At 50.7% G+C, this 19,568-nt stretch overlaps 1 protein-coding gene across 20 annotated transcripts in view; it reads left to right on the forward strand.

Annotated features, from left to right (window-relative positions):
• The window catches only part of IL4R (interleukin 4 receptor), a 50,551-nt gene extending 41,075 nt beyond the window's left edge, over nucleotides 1-9,476 (forward strand). For 14 of the 20 annotated variants that reach the window (XM_065537210.1, XM_074026818.1, XM_045382860.2 and 11 more), the window contains 4 exons: nucleotides 505-604; nucleotides 3,600-3,678; nucleotides 5,435-5,484; nucleotides 6,942-9,476. In XM_065537210.1, the coding sequence (XP_065393282.1) occupies nucleotides 505-604; nucleotides 3,600-3,678; nucleotides 5,435-5,484; nucleotides 6,942-8,520 (1,808 nt within the window). In that variant the 3' untranslated portion in view covers nucleotides 8,521-9,476. The remainder of the gene's footprint in view (nucleotides 1-504; nucleotides 605-3,599; nucleotides 3,679-5,434; nucleotides 5,485-6,941) is intronic. The other 6 variants (XM_074026823.1, XM_074026825.1, XM_074026822.1 and 3 more) reach the window with 3 other exon arrangements.
• Nucleotides 9,477-19,568: the final 10,092 nt, after the last annotated feature.

Below are 19,568 nucleotides of genomic sequence, written 5' to 3' on the forward strand. Positions count from 1 at the left end.
AACAAGGAGGAGTCAACCATGTTGAGATGAAGGCAGCTAATGGTGTGGACAGGCCACTCTGTTTTGAGTGCATTATCTATTGATTCATCATGCAATCCTCGCAACAGCCCTGCACGATAAGTTCTGTCATTAGCCTCATAGTACAGATGAGGATGCTGAGGCACAGAGAAGGTAAGGGACTTGTCCTGCGTCACACAGCACGGAGCCATCTGGCTTCTAGGTCGGTGCATTTGACTTCTGTGCTTCCGGAAAGAAAGAGCAGCAAGTTCAAGATCTGGAGGTGGCACTGAGCTTTGGAGGAGCAGGGGACAATGAGGTGGCCGGTGTGACGAGGACTCAATGTGCAAGAGGGAGAGTGGGGGGAGATGAGGTGGAGGGTTGGTCGGCGGCCAGATCGTGGAGGGTCTCAGAGGAGGGTCTTGACCCTGGGTCTCCAGTTCTGAGAAGTGGAGCCCGGGCTGTACCATGGCTGACTCCAGCTCATGGCTTCCCTCCCAATTCCAGCCTACAGGGAGCCCTTCGAGCAGCGCCTCCTGTGGGGTGTCAGCGCCGCCTGCGTTTTCATCCTGTTCTTCTGCCTGTCGTGCTATTTCAGCGTCACCAAGTGAGTCCTGGGCCCAGTGCTGCCGAGCGGTCCCTCTGGAGTGCAGGGTGGCAGGGACTTGCCCCTCCAATCTGCCCCTTTGCAGTCCTCTCATTCAATAATACATATTTATTGAGCAGCTACTACACACCTTGAGAGTAGAGCTGAGAACGAGATCAACAAGGACCCTAGTTTTGTTTTGTTTTTTTTTTTTGAGATGGGGTCTCGCTCTATTGCCCAGGCTGGTGCAGTGGTGCGATCTCAGCTAATAGCAACCTCCGCCTCCCGGGTTCAAGCGATTCTTCTGCCTCAGCCTCCTGAGTAGCTGGGATTACAGGTGCACGCCACCATGCCTGGCTAATTTTTTGTATTTTTAGTAGAGACTGGATTTCACCATGTTGGTCAGGCTGGTCTTGAACTCTTGACCTCATGATCTGCCCACCTCAGCCTCCCAAAGTGCTGGGATTACAGACCTGAGCCACTGCGCCCGGCCAGGACACCACATTTGTAAAACCGGCATCTTAGCGGGGAGACAGAATACATATCAATGATGAACAGATGGTTTTCCATAGTGACCCACGCTCTGAATGCACTAGACCAGGGTGCAGGTCAGAGATCTTCTGGGGTGCTCTTTGCAAGGGGGGACCAGGATAAGGCTCTCCAAGGAGGGAAAATCTGAGGGGGGCCCTGACTGGGGAGAATGAGCTGCCCAGGGACAAGCAAGATAGAGTCATCCCACGTCCCCTTATGACACTGGCTGCCTGGGCAATTGGGGGCATTTGGGGGTATGTGGTAGGAGCCAGAGGAATTTGCGACGATTGCCCTGATGGAGTCAGGAGACCTGGGTTTGAATCCTGGCCTTGGAGCTCAGTAGCTGGTGGCTGACAAGTTGCTGAAACCCCTGAGCCTGGGGTTCCTGCTTTGCAGATTGAGAGTGACGGTGAGAACGTATTTCATCAGCCAGAGGAGGCCGAATCACAGTAAAGGCTGAGGGATGAGATGAGGGGCGAGTGACTGGTAGGTGGTGGTGGAAGGAGCATTGTTTCCAGAGAGCTCTTGCCAGCCCTTGGAATCGTGGTGTTTCAGAGCCTCAGTCCTCCCATCTCTGAAATGGGACTAGCAAACTCAACCTCACCAAGTCAGGATTAGAGGTGGCTGAGGATTATTCACATGATTGATGAAAGTGCCCGCTCTTGGCCCGGCACACACTAGGTAGGCAGGGAATGCAAATTCTCCTCCATATCTTGTCACTGATGCCTCCAGGCAACCTTGGGCTGATTGCCTTGCTCTGAGCCTCAGTTTCCCTATCACCTGTACCTCTTCCTACTCCCCATCACCATATCCCAACATGCCTGCCTCTTTGCTGTTCTTTGTCTTTGGTTTCTTGTTTTGTTCTGTTTTTTAGACAGGGTCTCACTCTGTTACCCAGGCTGGAGTGCAGTGGCATGGTTATGGCTCGCTGCAGCCTCCAATTCCTGGGCTAAAGTGATCCTCCCATTTCAACTTCCAGAGTAGCTGGGACAACAGGCGTGTGCCACCAGGCCTGGCTAATTTTCTTTTTTATTTTATTTTATTTTATTATTTATTTATTTTATTTTATTATTTTATTTTATTTTTTGAGATGGAGTCTCAAAGACCAAGCTGGAGTGCAGCGGTGTGATCTCGACTCACCGCAACCTCCGCCTCCTGGGTTCAAGCAATTATCCTGCCTTAGCCTTCCGAGTAGGTGGGATTACAGGCGTGCGCTACCACACTACTATTTTTAGTAGAGATGGAGTTTTACCATGTTGGCCAGGATGGTCTTGAATTCCTGACCTCAAGTGATCCACCTGCCTCAGCCTCCCAAGGTGCTGGGATTACAGGCATGAGCCATTGTGCCTGGCCAATTTTCTTACGTTTTGTAGAGACTGGCTGTCACTTACGTAGCCCAGGCTGGTCTTGAACTTCTACCCCTTTATCTTTATTCATGGCACTTATTGCCATGAATCATTGACCTCATATAAGCATTTCTTTCTTTCTTTCTCTTTTTTTTGAGATGGAGTCTCACTCTGTCACCCAGGCTGTAGTGCAGTGGCGTGATCTCGGCTCACTGCAACCTCTGCCTCCTGGGTTCAAGGGATTCTCCTCCCTCAGCCTCCTGAGTAGCTGAGATTACAAGTGCGTGCCACCATGCCTGGCTAAGTTTTGTATTTTTAGTAGAGACGGGGTTTCTCCATGTTGGCCAGGCTGGTGTCGAACTTCAGGTGATCCACCTGCCTCAGCCTCCCAAAATGCTGGGATTACAGGCATGAGCCACCATGCCTGGCCTCATATAAGCATTTCTGCCTCCATTTATCATCCATCTGTCCCTCTTGAAGGTCAGTTTCACCAAGGCAGGCATCTTTGTTTCGTTCACTGTTGTGGCCTCAGGGCCGGGCACAGTGAGTCAAACATAGAAGGTGCTCAATAAATACGTGTTGACTGAAACCACGGGCAGAGGCTAATTCAGAAGCGGTCTGAGGATCTTACCTCGCAGTGATGATGCACCATGGCCCCAGGCAGGCCAGGAAAGAGAAGGGGGCGTGTTTCTGCGTAGATCCCCCAGCTTCCCAGCCCATCCCAGGCCACTCCCTGGTCATTTGCCCTCAGCTGCTCTGAAAAAGGGATTGTTGCCTAGAATCCTCTCTGCAGTTTGAGTCTTTCCTAATCCCCTGGGGTCTCATTCCCACTGAGGACACAGGTAGCCTCATCAGGAACTCTGCTCTGGGTAACAGAATGCGGGAGTGTGAACCTGGCTCTGCCACCTACCAGCTGTCACTCCACCTTCTTGGGCCTCACTCTCCTCATCTGTAGAACAGGGTTAGCAATAGAATCCATGTCACCAGGTTAGAGTAAGGAGTCAGTGGTTTGACCTCCAGAAACTAACCAGCCTGATTTCTGATGCCAAATAAGTATTGGTGATAACGACCATTTTTATGGGAGGAGCATTCACCTATCAGTAATTCAGAGATCAACACTTTTTCCTTTTGTTTTTCAGGATTAAGAAAGAATGGTGGGACCAGATTCCCAACCCAGCCCGCAGCCACCTCGTGGCTATAATAATCCAGGATGCTCAGGTAGGAGCGGGCGTGGGTGAGGATATGTGGGACTGCGTGCAGGAAGAAGTGTGGTTCAGAACACCTGGGCTGTTAAGGACATTCATTGGCTTCTGGAATGGCAAATGGACAGTCAGGAGGGTTGCAGGGCAGACAGAGGCAGAAGCCGAAGGAGGTCATCAGGAGACCAGAGGCTTTCCCGCCCCTCCCCTTGGCAATCCCAGCCTGGGGTGGGCTCCTCTGGGGTTGGTTTTTTTCCCTCCCCTTGGGAGAATGACCCTTGGGTCATCATCACTGTGTCATTCCCTGGGGAGGTGCCAGTACCAGGGCTAGAGGCCAGAAGGAGAGGAGGACGGAGAGGGTGACAGGCTTTCTGTGTCTTCCTCTTAAGCATAGGAAACTGCCCCCGCAGCACCAGCAAATCCCTTCCGGGTTCTCATTGGCCTGAAATGTATCCCACCCCTGAGCCAGGGGTGGAGTCAGCTTCCCCAAGGCCATGGTCCTGTGGGTGAGTGGGTGGGGTTTGCCTGAGCAAGATTGGAGTTCTTTAGGAAGGAGAAACGGGGGATACAGGTCCTGTCTAGAAGAGAAGGTCTGAGGGTCCTTGCTTTCCCAGGGACTCTGGAATCTGGTGGTGTTGGCTTTGATTTCTGACTCTGCCACTCACTGGCAGTGTGGACTTGAGCAAGTTGCTTAATTCTCTGAGCCTCAGTTTCCTCTTGTGGGTTAGTGTTTACCCGGTAGGGCAGATATTGGAATTTATTGAGGCAATACATATAAAGTGCATATTCCAGCCTCTTGCAAATACCAAGTGCCATTTATGTATTCATTAATGTTTGCTGTGTAACAAATGACCCTGAAATGTAGAGAGTTACAACACCAACTTTATTTAGCTCATGCTTCTGCAGGCTGGCATTTGGGGCTGGGCTCAGCAGTGAGGGTGGCGAGGGAGGCTGGGCTGGGCAGATCTGGATTAAGCTGGCCTCCCTCCGTGGCCTCCCTCCGTGTCTGACAGTTGGCTTTTTTTTTTTTTTTCTGTTTCTGAGACGGAGTTTTGCACTTATTGCCCAGGCAGGAGTGCAATGGCATGATCTTGGCTCACTGCAACCTCCGCCTCCCTGGTTCAAGCGATTCTCTTGCTTCGGCCTCCCGAGTAGCTGGGATTACAGGCATGCACCACCATGCCAGGCTAATTTTGTATTTTTAATAGAGACGGGATTTCTCCATGTTGGTCAGGCTGGTCTCGAACTCCTGATATCAGGTGATCCATCCACCTCGGCCTCCCAAAGTGCTGGGATTACAGGCATGAGCCACCGCACCCAGCCTAGTTGGCTGACTTTTACCTGGGACAGTGTAGGTGCGTGAGCCATGTGCCTCCCACCCTCCAGCAGGCCGGCCCAGGCTTGTTCACAGAGTGGCTCGGTTTTCAAGGGTGGGAAATCCCTTGGCTTCTTGAGGCCCAGGCGCAGAACTGGCACGATGTCACTTCCATCACATTCTATGGGTCCAAGCAAGTCCCAGGGCCAGGGTAGATTCAAGGGATGGGAGGAGATTCAGAGCACTCCTCTGTGGCCACTTTTGCCATCGACCACAGTCCCTGTGAATATTAGGACAATGTCATTAATTCCCAGGAATCTGAGGCTCAGAAAGCGTAAGTGACCTGTTGGACTTCCGACCTGTGTGATGTTGAGGCTTGCGCCCCTTCCTGAGCATTGCCGTCCTGCAGGCCGGGCTGCAAGGCCACTCTGCTCTTTCATTGGCTGTCTCTGTATTTTAGGAGTCACAGTGGGAGAAGCGATCCCGAGGCCAGGAAGCAGCCAAATGCCCGTATGTATCTGAACTTAGGTCACAGCCTGCATGCATTGGGAAGGTGATAGAATTGGCGAGGCAAGCCCCTAGCTCTATGTCTGCCTTCTCTCCCCCAGCATTCGGTAATTGCCCTGTGACATTAGGCTTCAGGGGACGGCAGGAGGAGGGGTGTTTTGGAAATGTGGAGTGCTGGCCAAGCCCCCTGAGTTTCACTGGTGTGTCAGGTACATGGTGAAGCCCCTTGGGAGTGCTGTTATAGTTAACAATCAGAGCAGACGTGCCTGTTGTTAAAATCCTGACCTAATTGTATACTTGTTGGCAAATAGCCACTATCCTGAACACTCCCCCACTTTTTATTTTTAAATATACAGGATCTCACTCTGTTGCCCAGGCTGGTGTGCAGTGGTGCAGTCATGGCTCACTGCAGCTTCAAACTCCTGGGCTCAAGTGATCCTCCCTCCTTAGCCTCCCGAGTAGCTGATACTACAGACGTACATTACCACACCTGGCTATTTTAAAAGGTTTTTGCCTGTAATTGCAGCTACTCGGGAGGCTGAGGCATGAGAATCACTTGAATCTGGGAGGTGGAGGTTGCAGTGAGCGGAGATTGTGCCATTGCACTCCAGCCTGGGTGACAGAATGAGACTCTAGTCTCAAAAAAAATAATAATAATAAAAAAAGTTTTTGTAAAGACAAGCTCTCGCTGTGTTGCCCCGCCACTGTGGCCTCCTTAGCTTCCTCCCTGGGGCCTGCTGGACCTTTCCACACTCCAGACACTAAAGGGGGTCCAGGATGCTTCTTCAACCCTAGGACCCTGCATCTTTTTTTTTTTTTTTTTTTTTGTGTGTGTGTGTGTGTGTGACACAGGGTCTTGCTCTGTCCCTCAGGCTGGATGCAGTGATTCACTGCAGCCTCAAACTCCTGGGCTCAAGTGATTCTCTGGCCTCAGTCTCCTGAGTAGCTGGGACTAAAGTAATATACCAACATGCCCGGCTAATTTTTCATTTTTTTTTTTTATTTTTGTAGAGATGTTTGAGACAGCCTGGGCTCCGTTGCCCAGGCTGTTCTCAAGCTCCTGAGCTCAAGTGATCCTCCCGCCTCAGCCTCCTAAAGTGCTGGGATTACAGGCGTGAGCCCCTGCATCCGGCTTCCATATCCATTCTAATTGGTCATGGCTTGGGATATGGTGTTGCTTTTAATTATAATCATCCATAAAGACTTTATCTTATTCAACAGATCTGAGCTTGTGTTTGGTGCCAGGACATGTGCTGGGTTCCTGAAATCCCAAAGACACAGGCCCTACCCTCATTTCCCATTCTAGCAATATAGACTGATCAATTACTGATTATAACATTAAAAGGCATGTCTGCAGTAGACGGCCATCGGGACATGGTGATTTCAGGCTGGGCTTTGAAGAATGAATAGGAGTTTTTCAAGTATCGAAACTGAACCCTGACCAAACTTTGCTTTTGCAGATACTGGAAGAATTGTCTTACCAAGCTCTTGCCCTGTTTTCTGGAGCACAACATGAAAAGGGATGAGGATCCCCACAAGGCTGTCAAAGATCTGCCATTCCGGGGCTCCGGAAAGTCAGCATGGTGCCCGGTGGAGATCAGCAAGACAGTCCTCTGGCCAGAGAGCATCAGCGTGGTGCGATGCGTGGAGTTGTTTGAGGCTCCAGTGGAGTGTAAGGAGGAGGAGGAGGTAGAGGAAGAAAAAGGGAGCTTCTGTACATCATCTGAGAGCAATAGGGATGACTTCCAGGAGGGAAGGGAGGGTATTGTGGCCCGGCTAACAGAGAGCCTGTTCCTGGACCTGCTCGGAGGGGAGAATGGGGGCTTTTTCCAGCAGGACATGGGGGAGTCGTGCCTTCTTCCACCTTTGGGAAGCACGAGTGCTCACGTGCCCTGGGATGAGTTCCCAAGTGCAGGGCCCAAGGAGGTGCCTCCCTGGGGCAAGGAGCAGCCTCTCCACCAGGAGCCGAGTCCTCCTGCCAGCCCAACGCAGAGCCCAGACAACCCGACTTGCACAGAGATGCCCCTCGTCATCTCAAGCAACCCTGCTTACCGTAGCTTCAGCAACTCCCTGAGCCAGTCCCCATGTCCCAGAGAGCTGGGTCCAGACCCGCTGCTGGCCAGACATCTGGAGGAAGTGGACCCTGAGATGCCCTGTGACCCCCAGCTCTCTGAGCCAACCACTGTGGCCCCAGCTGAGCCAGAAACCTGGGAGCAGATCCTCCGTCGGAATGTCCTCCAGCACGGGGCGGCTGCAGCCCCCGCCTCGGCCCCCACCAGTGGCTATCGCGAGTTTGTACATGCGGTGCAGCAGGGTGGCATCCAGGCCAGTGCGGTGGCGGGCTTGGGCCCCCCGGGAGAGGCTGGGTACAAGGCCTTCTCGAGCCTGCTTGCCAGCAGTGCCGTGTCCCTGGGGGAATGTGGATTTGGGGCTAGCAGTGGGGAAGAGGGGTATAAGCCTTTCCAAGACCTCACTCCTGGCTGCCCCGGGGACCCTGCCCCAGTCCCTGTCCCCTTGTTCACCTTTGGACTGGACAGGGAGCCACCTCACAGCCCGCAGAGCTCACACCTCCCAAGCAACTCCCCAGAGCACCTGGCTCTGGAACCAGGGGAAAAAGTAGAGGACATGCAAAAGCCCCCACTCCCCCCGGAGCAGGCCACAGACCCCCTTGGGGACAACCTGGGCAGTGGCATCGTCTACTCAGCCCTCACCTGCCACCTGTGCGGCCACCTGAAGCAGTGTCATGGCCAGGAGGATGGTGGCCAGGCCCCTGTCGTGGCCAGTCCCTGCTGTGGCTGCTGCTGTGGAGACAGGTCCTCGCCCCCTACAACCCCCCTGAGGGCCCCAGACCCCTCTCTAGGTGGGGTTCCACTGGAGGCCAGCCTCTGTCCGGCCTCCCTGGCACCCTCGGGCATCTCAGAGAAGAGTAAATCCTCACTGTCCTTCCATCCTGCCCCTGGCAGTGCTCAGAGCTCAAGCCAGACTCCCCAGATCGTGAACTTTGTCTCCGTGGGTCCCACATGCATGAGGGTCTCTTAGGTGCGAGCCCTCTTGTTGCTGAGGTCTGCAGATAAGGACTAGGGCTTATCCATGCCTGGGAAATGCCACCTCTTGGAAGGCAGCCAGGCTGGCAGATTTCCAAAAGACTTGAAGAAATGTGGTATGAAGGTGTTAGGTTCCACTGACATTGGCCTAACGCTGGGTTGCAGAGACTGGACTCTGCCCAGCATTGGGCTGGGCTCGCCACATCCAATGAGAGGAGAGGGCACTGGGTCGCTGTGCCCCACGGCAGGCCCCTGCAGGAAAACTGACATCCTTGGGCACCTCGACTTGTGAACAAGTTGTTGGCTGCTCCATCCACAACTTCTGTAGCAGACTGTCCCTGTTGTACCTGCCCAGGGCATGTTTTGCCCGCCAAATCACCATGGCCCACATAGAGGCCCACCTGCCTCTGTCTCACTGAACTAGAAGCTGAGCCTAGAAACTAACACAGCCATCAAGGGAATGACTTGGGCGGCCTTGGGAAATCGATGAGAAATTGCAGTTCAGGGAAGGTGGTCATTGCCTAGAGGTGCTCTTTCATTGAACAGAGCTTCCTTAGGTTGATGCTGGAGGCAGGATCCCGGCTGTCAAGGGGTGTTCAGTTAAGGGGAGCAGCAGAGGACATGAAAAATTGCGATGACTAGAGCAGGGACAATTTGCTGCCAAATACCCATGCACAGCTGTATGGCTGGGGGCTCCTCACATGCTTGGGACCCCCAGAATGAATATGCTCAGCTACCCTGTGGGCCGAGCAATCCAGGCAGCAGGCATAAGGCACCGGTTACCCTGCACGTTGGCCCAGACCTCAGGTGCTAGGGAAGGCGGGGACCTTGGCTTGAGTAATGCTCATCTGTGTGTTTTAAAGAGTTTCATCACCTGTTGTCTGTGTTTGCTGAGGAGAGTGGAACAGAAGGGGTGGAGTTTTGTATAAATAAAGTTTCTTTGTCTCTTTATTTTGTATGTATTAACCAGACATACTGCCAGACACTGCTGTGGGTGTCGTGTCTCTAATAACTCCTGGAATTCACCCATGCAGAGGAACCAGGATGCAGGGGGTTAAAAAACTTGCCATCTGTGTTTGGGTTCCCCAGACAAGGATTCAAATAGTTGATTTAGGAAGTAATCCCAGGAAACCCTGCAAAGGTAGTGGGAAACTGAGGCAGGGAAGGGCACGAACCAAGAAAGTGTTACCTGAAAGGAGTCCAGATGCAGACCCCAAAAGAGGGTTCTTGGGTCTCACGCAAGAAAGATTTCAGGGCGAGTCCATGGAGTCAGTGAAAGCAAGTTTATGAGGAAAGTAAAGGAATAAAAGAATGGCTACTCCATAGACAGAGCAGCCCCGAGGGTTACTGGCTGCCTATTTTTATGGTTATCTCTTAATTATATTCCAAACAAGGGGTGGATTATTCATGCCTCCCCTTTTTAGACCATGTAAGGTAAATTCCTGATGTTGCCATGGCATTTGTAAACTGTCATGGCGCTGGTGGGAGTGTAGCAGTGAGGATGACCAGAGGTCACTCTTGTTGCCATCTTGGTTTTGGTGGGTTAGAGCTGACTTCTTTACTGCAACCTGTTTTATCAGCAAGGTCTTTATGATCTGTATCTGTGATGACCTCCTGTCTCATTCTATGACTAAGAATGCCTTAACCTCCCAGGAATGCAGCCTAGTAGGTCTCAGCCTCATTTTACCCAGCCCCTATTCAAGATGGAGTTGCTCCGGTTTAAATAAACCTCTGACAAAAGGGTGAGTTATCCAACAGATTACCAGCATGGGCAACTGACACCTGCCGGGGATCTCTGGAAGACCATGCACGGCACATGCCCAGTTATGCCTGCAAAGGGGTGGGAGCTGGGGTATTTGTCCACCAGCTCCCATCTGTGTTTGGCTGAGAGCTGCTTCTAGGAGTGTTAATTCTCCAGCACTTCCAGCTACTCCAGAAAAAAAAAAAATTATTGAACTGAGAGTTGGAGGTGTTGAGAGATTCTGGCACAGCAAGGAGACGTGGACAGGACACCGACAGTGGCTGATACACTTTGCCAAGGTCACACAGCTAGTTAGCAACAGACCTATAGGGGAATCCAGACAGTGTCTCCATCACCCAGGCTCTCTCAAGTGATCTGCACTTCACATACCAGGCAGGCAGAGTGATGGTGTGGGCCTTAGATGGGCAGACTGGGAACCTGAAGCTCCTATGTCTGTATCACTTTGTGTCTCTGAGTAGGTGCCCTGATTTCACACTTGAGAGGCTTGGCCATTTTAGATTCCTTCCTGCTCTAGGAGCCTACATAATACACTGGAAATGATGGGGAGCTCTCTACCTCACATGCAGCCTGATATTTGTTAGAAACACCCTGCACCAAGTATGATGGCTCACGACTGTAATCCCAGCACTTTGGGAGACTGAGGCGGGTGGATCACTTGAGGTCAGGAGTTCAAGACCAGCCTGGCCAACATGGTGAAACCTCATCTCTACCAAAAAATAAAAAAATTAGCCAGGTGTGGCAGGGCGCCTGTAATCTCAGCTACTTAGGAGGTTGAGTTGGTAGAATTGCTTCAACCCGGGACACGGAGGTTGCAGTGAGCTGAGATCGTGCCATTGCACTCCAGCTTGGATGACAGAGGGAGACCCTGTCTCAGAAGAAAAAAAAAAAAAAACACTTCCTTGTTCTAAGCCCAAATCTATCCCTTTAGCTGCCCAAATCACACAGTTTACAGATAGAGAAACCGTTTTAGAGAGGAAAAGGGATTTGCCCAAAGTCACCCAGAGAATAGCAGAGCCTGAATTAGCCTTCTAGACTTCTTGCCTCTGAAAGCTCTTTATAATAAAATATAATAATTTAAAATAAAAATAGGTATCTATTTAGGGCCAAGCAATATGCTAAGCACCGTCCAGCCACTGTCATTTACATCTCCAAACAGCTCTAGTTGGCAGGCTCAATGATTATCCCAATTTTACAGATAAGGAAACAAGTCCAGAGAGGTTGAGGATTAGTTTAGGAAATCCTGGAGCCAGGATTTGAACCCAGGTCTGACCTAAGAGCTCCCGGCCGCCATTATATGTCAGCTCATGTCATCCTGACACCTACTCAGATGTCGGCTCAAATCCACTTTGCCTGAGCATTGTCTCAGAAACATCTAATTTAAAAATTAGGCAGAAAATAGAAAATAGGCCGGGCGCGGTGGCTCACGCCTGTAATCCCAGCACTTTGGGAGGCTGAGGCGGGAAGATCACGAGGTCAGGAGATCAGGACCATCCTGGCTAACTAACACAGTGAAACCTCGTCTCTACTAAAAATACAAAAAATTAGCCGGGCGTGGTGGTGGACGCCTGTAGTCCCAGCTACTTGGGAGGCTGAGGCAGGAGACTGGCGTAAACCCGGGAGGCGGAGCTTGCAGGGAGCCGAGATCGCGCCACTGCACTCCAGCCTGGGCGACAGAGCGAGACTCCGTCTCAAAAAAAAAAAAAAAAAGAAAGAAAAAAGAAAAAGAAAAAGAAAATAGAAAATATATTTGAGTGCTAGAGATGCAATTGGACTGGGAGCCCAACACAGAAGAGAGGCCAGACTCATGGTTCCCTCCCCAGGATCTTACGCAAAAGAAATCCAAGTTGTTGGCCTTAGCTCCTATTACTGAACTGGCTGGGCTTTGGGAAGCCACAGAGGGGCGGGAAGACCTGGTGGATCAGGTGGGCCCAACTCAGGCCAGCCCCCGCCCTGCAGGAAGTAGGCAGGGTCCAGGGTCGTGGGCCCAAACTGCGGGAGTTTCCCCGGCAGCCCCCGGGGCTGGATCAGAGGGCAGGAGGGGCCCCCTGGGTAGCAGCACCAGAGTGGGCTGAGTGGCCTGGGCCCTTGAGGGGGGCGCTTCCAGAGATGTTCATTTTGGGATACTCCCTCAGCCCTGCCTTTACACAGAATTTGTGGGGAGGAGGAAGGAGTGGGGAGGAAGGCAGTGAGTGCGTCTGCATTAATTTTTTTTTTTTTTATTTTACAAAAAGCGGCTTATTGCATTTTTCTGATTACTCTATCAGCACGTGCAGACCTTTTCCTATTCAGAGAAAGCCTGAAGGTACAAAGAGGAAAGTGAAGAAAAACCACCGGAAATCCCATCCCCGCCCCAGCATCTGGCACTGTGTGGGCGATCACAAAATGAGTACTTGTTTTTGAAGGCGTAGTATCTCCATGAACATCCGGTTGAACAACCTTTCTGACTTTATTTTTCCCACGAAAGTTATTAATTATAAAACAAAAAGCAAAACACCAAAAAAACAAAAAGCAAAAAACCCAGCAAGTGTTTGAGCTCCCACCACGAAGGAGGTCTGACGTCACTGGATCCTCCGAGGCAGCCGATGAGGCTGCGTGGGACTTGCCCAGGATGTGATGTGCCCTTACCCTGTGACATAGCCGGGCTTCGAACCTGAGTCCTAACTAACCGCCCTGTATATAGCATGGGCTCATCTTTTTCCCTGGTTCCACTCAGAACAGACTCAGAGGAACAAGGGCTCTGCGCTCACCCTGCCTGGTTAGGTCCAGCCTTTGCCGATTCCAAGCTGTGTCACCATGGGAAGTGTTTGCCCACTCTTGGCCTAAATTTCCTCCTTGGTAAAAGGCACACAAGAGCAGTATTCTGCATGCCACAGTGGTGGGGTGAGCAGCAGATGACATGGTGAGTGGAGGCCAGATGACACCCGGCTGCTCTCAAGCTTAACTTGCCTGTGGTGATGGGAGGACCGTGTCATTTCTTCCGCCATATCCCACCTGTTTCCACCGGGACGCACAGGCCAGGGTGGAAGGGGTGCGAAGAGGAGATCATCTCGCTGGTCCCTGCTGCCCTCTGGTGACCACATCAGCATCCGCGCCTGCTCCATCCCAGCAGCTCCAGGTCCAGGCCGTGCCCAGAAAACTTGGCCTGGGAGATCCCCACCCACCCGCCATCCCACCTCTCTTCCATCTCTGCATTTTCCAGAAATTCCCCCAGCACCAAAGAGCCTAATGTCCGTTAGATATGCTGTGTGGCACCAGACCAGCGTGTAACCTCTCTGTGCTTGATTCATCCTCTGTAAAATGGGAATCATTATCGTATCTGCCTCATGTAGCTATTGTGAGAATTAAATATGTCAGTATCTGTGAGGCCCTTAGAACTATGCCTGCAGCTGGGAAGAACTATGCTTGCAGCTGGGCGCAGTGGCTCACGCCTGTAATCCCAGCACTGTGGGAGGCCAAGGCGGGCAGATCGCCTGAGGTAGGCATTCGAGAGCAGCCGGGCCAACATGGTGAAACCCTGTCTCTATTAAAAATACAAAAATTAGCAGGGCATGGTGGTGGGTGCCTGTAAATCCCAGCTACTCAGGAGGATGAGGCAGGAGAATCGTTTGAACCTGGGAGGTGGAGGTTGCAGCGAGCAGAGATCGTGCCACTGCACTCCAGCCTGGGCAACAAGTGGGACTTGTTAATGCCTTAAAAGTATTTGCTAACATTCTTCTTCCTCTTCCTCTTCCTCTTCTTCTTCTTTTTTTTTTTGAGACAGAATCTTTCTCTGTCACCCAGGCTGGAGTACAGTGACTCAATCCTGGCTCACTGTAGCCTTGAACACCTGGGCTCATGTGATTCTCCCACCTCAGGCTCTCAAGTAGCTGCGACCACAGGGGCACACACCATCATCAATCCTGTCTAATTTAAAAAAAATTTTTTTTGTAGAAACAGGGAATCACTATGTTGCCTAGGCTAGTCTCAAACCCCTAGGGTTCAAGTGATCCATCCACCTCAGCCTCCCAAAGTGCTAGGATTACAGATAAGGGCCACTGTGCCTGGTCTGCTAATATTATCCTTAATATTACACTGAATAGGTCTGTGGATTTTGTGGGAGGTGAGGGTATAAAACATAATTAGAGGAAAAATGACATTCTAAATTTAATTTGACTTTATTACAAAAAGGGCAGAATGGAGCAACTGTAATCTAGGACAAAAAATTGTCCCAGTCCCATCATTCAACCCACTTGTGTTTGTATCTGTTTGTGCCACTTCTGTATGTTGTTTACATGCAGAGTCGGTGTTTGCATAATTGTGGTTTTATATCATTCATTTCTCATCATATCTATATCTATATCTATATGTATATATTTATATTCCTGACATTTTTCTAGAGACTTTTTCTCTTTTTCCCTTATGTTCTTCCATACCAGGACTTATAGGACCTTGCCCAGACTCAATTTCTCTCTTCTCCATGGACCCAAGTTGCTGAGCTTCCAACAGATCTTTACAGCAAAGGAGAATGAGACAGAGAGAAGCAGAGATGCAGAGAGAAAGACAGAGAGAGAAGACTAAACTGATTGATCCCAACTCCATTATGATATCTGACTCCAACCACAGAATGACCCCTGACCCAGCCACAGACTGACTTCTGATCCTGGCCACAGTCCACCTCCTGTCCTCCACCACAGAATAGCTCTGATTCAAGCCAGGAACTGAGTTCCGACCCATGTTACTGACTTACTCATGATCCTGGTTGCAGGCTGGCCCCAGCCACATGTTGATCCCTGACTCTCACCACAGACGGATCTTTGATCCCAGCCATAGACTGACCTCTGATTCTGGCCACCCTGACCCATCACTCCTATATACTGATGACCCACCTTAGCGTGATCCCACCCAGGAACTGGCATTTACTAGGACAGGATCTTGGCCACCTGCCGCTCTGCCCTGGGCACACGAGGCCCTACTCATCCTCCCCCTTCCACCATCATCCATGATTTCCTGATTTCTAGCAGCAAATTTAGCTTGAGTTGGTCAACATAGCTGGGCTGCCTGACCTTCCTCTCTGCCATGGAACCACAGAGCAAGCCAGCAATTCTCCTTCCTAATCAAAAAGAGCAGCATGGAGGAGAAGGCCCCTTTTCCACCTTCCTTTCTGCTTTGGATGGTGCTTTGGCAGCCACCTTGCAATCATGAGGAGACAAGCCTGGAGATGAGAGGAGGCATTTTCCTTGCAATCATGAGGAGACAAGCCTGGAGATGAGAGGAGGCATTTTGAATATGGCACAGTGGAAGAAGAAAAAGGCCTGCCTGGATCTTTGATTACATCACCAAGTGATCAAACCAACCTTAAATTCTTAAATAAACTGTAAGTGTGCTTTTCTTTAAACTACTGTGAGTTTTCTTTTGCAGTCGTAAAGCAACCTTAAAAATTGTAGTAGGTACAATAATGAACCCCTCAAGATGTCCATGTCCCAATCCCCAGAACCTGTGAACATGTTACATTACGTGGCAAGGGGGGATTAAGGTTGCAGATGGAAGCAAGATAGCTAATCAACTGATCCTGAGATGTAGAGGGAGATTATCCTAAATTATCCAGACAGACCCAAAATAATCTCAGGGATCTTCATAAGTGAGAGATGCAGGAGAAACCAAGTCAGAGGGAGATTTCAAGATATTATGCTTCTGGCCTTGAAGATGGAGGAAAGGGCCATGGGCCAAGGAATGCAGGTGGCCACTTGAAACTGGAAAAGTCAAGGAACAGACTTCCCTAGAGTTTCCTGAATGAACACGGCCTTGCTGAGACCCTGATTTTTCGCTCAGTGAGACCAGTTTCAGACTTCTGACCTCTGGAATTGCAAGATCATAAATTTCAGTTTTAGGCCACTAAACTTGTTGAAATTTGTCAGAGAAGCAATGGGAAATGAACGCGCAGGTGCATTCATGCATCCAACTTTAGGCTCTAGACTCTTCCTCAAGCTCCTTCCCCAATCCCCATCCTCTCCCTCTGTATTGGCACTCAATCTTCACTTCCAGAGGATCCTGCCGAATTCCTGCCCATTCCGTATTGGCATCCACCCTCTCTTGTTACAGTGGACGCAGGGCAGGCCGGCTCCACAGCTGTGGACCAGACAGCAGCCCATACCCCCATGCTCAGAGGACCCCTACTCTTCAGTCTCATGCTCTGAAGTCCCCATTTTGAAATTCTTGGCCAGGCGCAGTGGCCCACACCTGTAATCCTAGTACTTTTGGAGGCCAAGGTGGGCAGATCACTCAAAGTCAAGAGTTTGAGTCTGGCCTGGCCAATATGGTGAAATCCCATGTCTACTGAAAATAACAAAAATTAGCCAAGCATGGTGGTACATGCCTGTAATCCCAGCTACTCAGGGAGGCTGAGGCAGGAGAATCACTTGAACCAGGGAGGTGGAGGTTGCAGTGAGCTGAGATTGTGCCACTGCACTCCAGCCTGGGCAACAGAGCGAGACTCTGTCTCAACAAAAAAAAAAAAAAAAAGAGAAAAGAAAGTCTTAAAAATTTTATCTCTGAAGTTGTATTTTGTAGGGGGGTTCGGTGGGACCAAGGACCACCCATTGAGGGCTTGGAGCCTTAGCTCACACATGGTCCCACCACCTGCCTGCTTCCCTGGGACAGGCTCCTGGCCACCTGCTGCTCTGTCCCCAGCACACCAGGCCCTACTCATCCTCTCCCTTCCACCACCATCCACGGCCACTGCTGCCTTCTGCCCCTGGAGGAGGCCTGGGCACAGGTGCAAAGGATGATCAAGGTCAGTAGCTCACCTCATGGGACCTTGGGTTGGAGCATGGTGACAGTCATTCCTACCCCAGGGATATCTGCTGGGCAGCCAGAGGGCACAACTCGGCCCACTCCTAATCCAGGAACCAAGAGTGACCATCTTGAATTCTCAGCCCTTTTGTTTTGTTTTGTTTTGTTTTTGAGACGGAGTCTCGCTCTTGTCCCCCAGCCTGGAGTGCAGTGGCTCAATCTCAGCTCACTGCAACCTCTGCCTCCCGGGTTCAAGTGATTCTCCTGTCTCAGTTGGGATTACAGGCACGAGCCACCAGGCCCGACTAATTTTTTATTTTTAGTAGAGACAGGGTTTCGCCATGTTGGCCAGGCTGGTCTCAAACTCCTGGACTCAAGTGATCCGCACGCTTCGGCCTCCCAAAGTGCTGGGATTACAGGCGTGAGCTACCGTGCCCAGCCAAATTATCAGCCCTTTTTGAATAAGAAGATCTGCATTTTTATTTTGCACAGTGCCCCTCTAATGATGTAGCCATTCCTGATCCTGATGTGGGGTCATTCCCTCTCTCCCAGGCTGAGCTCTCTTCTCCCCCTGGACCCTAAAACACCATCACTCCCCTGTCTTCACGTGCCTCCCTCTGTGGCCTTTCCTCATCGCCATGCACATCTACTCAAGTCTTTCCATCTTCAAACAGCCCAAGCTTCCCTCCGCCCCCGCCTACTATTTCTCTCTCTCGCCTTCTCTCCCCCAGCCACAGTGCTTGTGTTCAAAAGCTGTCTCCTCTCTTGGGCTCCACTTCCTTCCTCTGCACCCACTCCTCAACCCTCTCTGTGCAGAGTCGGCCCGACTCTGCTATGAAACTACTTGTACTGAAGCCAGCTCCACCATCCAAGCCAAGTCTCAGTTTCAATCCGTACCGCTCTGTGGCACTAGCCTCTCCCTCACTCCTGAAACTCGGCCCCTCTTGGTTCTCTGACACTGGCTGTTTGCTCCTGTCCAGTCTCTTTTTCTTTTTCTTTCTTTCTTTCTTTTTTTTTTTTTTTTTGAGGCAGAGTCTTGCCCTGTCACCCAGGCTGGAGTGCAGTGGCGCGATCTCAGCTCACTGCAACGTCCGCCTCCCAGGTTCAAGCGATTCACCTGCCTCAGCCTCCCGAGTGGCTGGGATTACAGGCACCTGGCACCAGGCCTGGGTAATTTTTTTGTATTTTTAGTAGAGACAGGGTTTCACCACGTTGGCCACGCTGGTCTTGAGCTCCTGATCTTGTGATTCACCTGCCTCGGCCTCCCAAAGTGCTGGGATTACAAACATGAGCCACCGCACCTGGCCCCGGTCTCTTTTTCCAAGGTCTTCTCCTCTGCCCTCTCTTACACATTAGGGGTCAGCAGGGCCCATTTTGGGCCCTCCCCATCTCCTCTCCTCTTTCCATGGAGCTAATTACAACCTTTGCTAAATCTGAACTGGAGTTGCATGGAGCAGAAACTGTGTAGTCTACAGCCCAGCACAGTGCTTGGCACATAGAGCATGCTCAATAAACATTTACTAAGTGAATGAATGAATGAATGAATAAATGAATGAGTGAATGAGTGAACGAATGAGTGAATGATGCCTTCTAAACATATCTCCCCAGCCGAGATCTTTTGCCTGAACTCCAGAGTCATACATTCAACTGCAATTGGGTTATGTCTCAGTTTCCACATTCCCCACCTAAACATTTCACATGTCCTAGCCAGTAGCCATTCCTATCTCATGTAACATATGTTATTATATATTGTATATATTATTAAGTCTTTTATTTCTTATTTCTTGCCAGGTCTCCCACATCTCCCCTGTAGAAAGTAGACTCATGGTGAACAGAGATTTCAGTTTGGTTGGCTCACTGCTTTATTCCAGGGCCTACAACAGTGTCTGGCACATAGCAGGTGCTCAATAAATACTTCTTGGTTGGTGTACCGTGGCTCACACCTGTCATCCCAGCACTTTGGGAGGCCAAGGCAGGTGGACTGCTTGAGCCCAGGAGTTTGAGACCAGCCTGGGCAACATGGCAAAACCTCATCTCTACAAAAAATACAAAAACTAGCCATGCATGGCGGTGCATAACCGTAGTCTCAGCTACTGGGGAGTCTAAGGCGAGAGGATCGTTTGAGCCCAGGAGATCAAGGTTGCAGTGAGCGACGATCACGCCACTGCACTCCAGCCTGGGCAACAGAGACCCTGTCTCTAAATAAATATATAAAAATAAGTAAATAAATAAATACTTCTTGAACAGATGAATGGATCTCCACAGAGACATTCCCACATCTCAGATTCAATATATCCAAACAAGCTCTTTATCATCCTTGCCAAACCTCCTCCTTCTGGTTCCTGGTTTTGATTGCTAAAGCAAGAGAGCGGGTGCCCCCCAGTTGCCTACCTCCTTCCTCCCTGCAGAACTTCCGGTGCTGTGAGTCTGTCCCTGGGACCCTGCTCTCTGCTCCTCTCTGTTCAGCCATGTCAGCCTCCCTATTGTATCCCCTGGGTTTACGCCAGTAGTGT

This window comes from Macaca fascicularis, chromosome 20 (genome assembly GCF_037993035.2).
Source record: "Macaca fascicularis isolate 582-1 chromosome 20, T2T-MFA8v1.1".
Taxonomy (NCBI): Eukaryota; Metazoa; Chordata; class Mammalia; order Primates; family Cercopithecidae; genus Macaca; species Macaca fascicularis.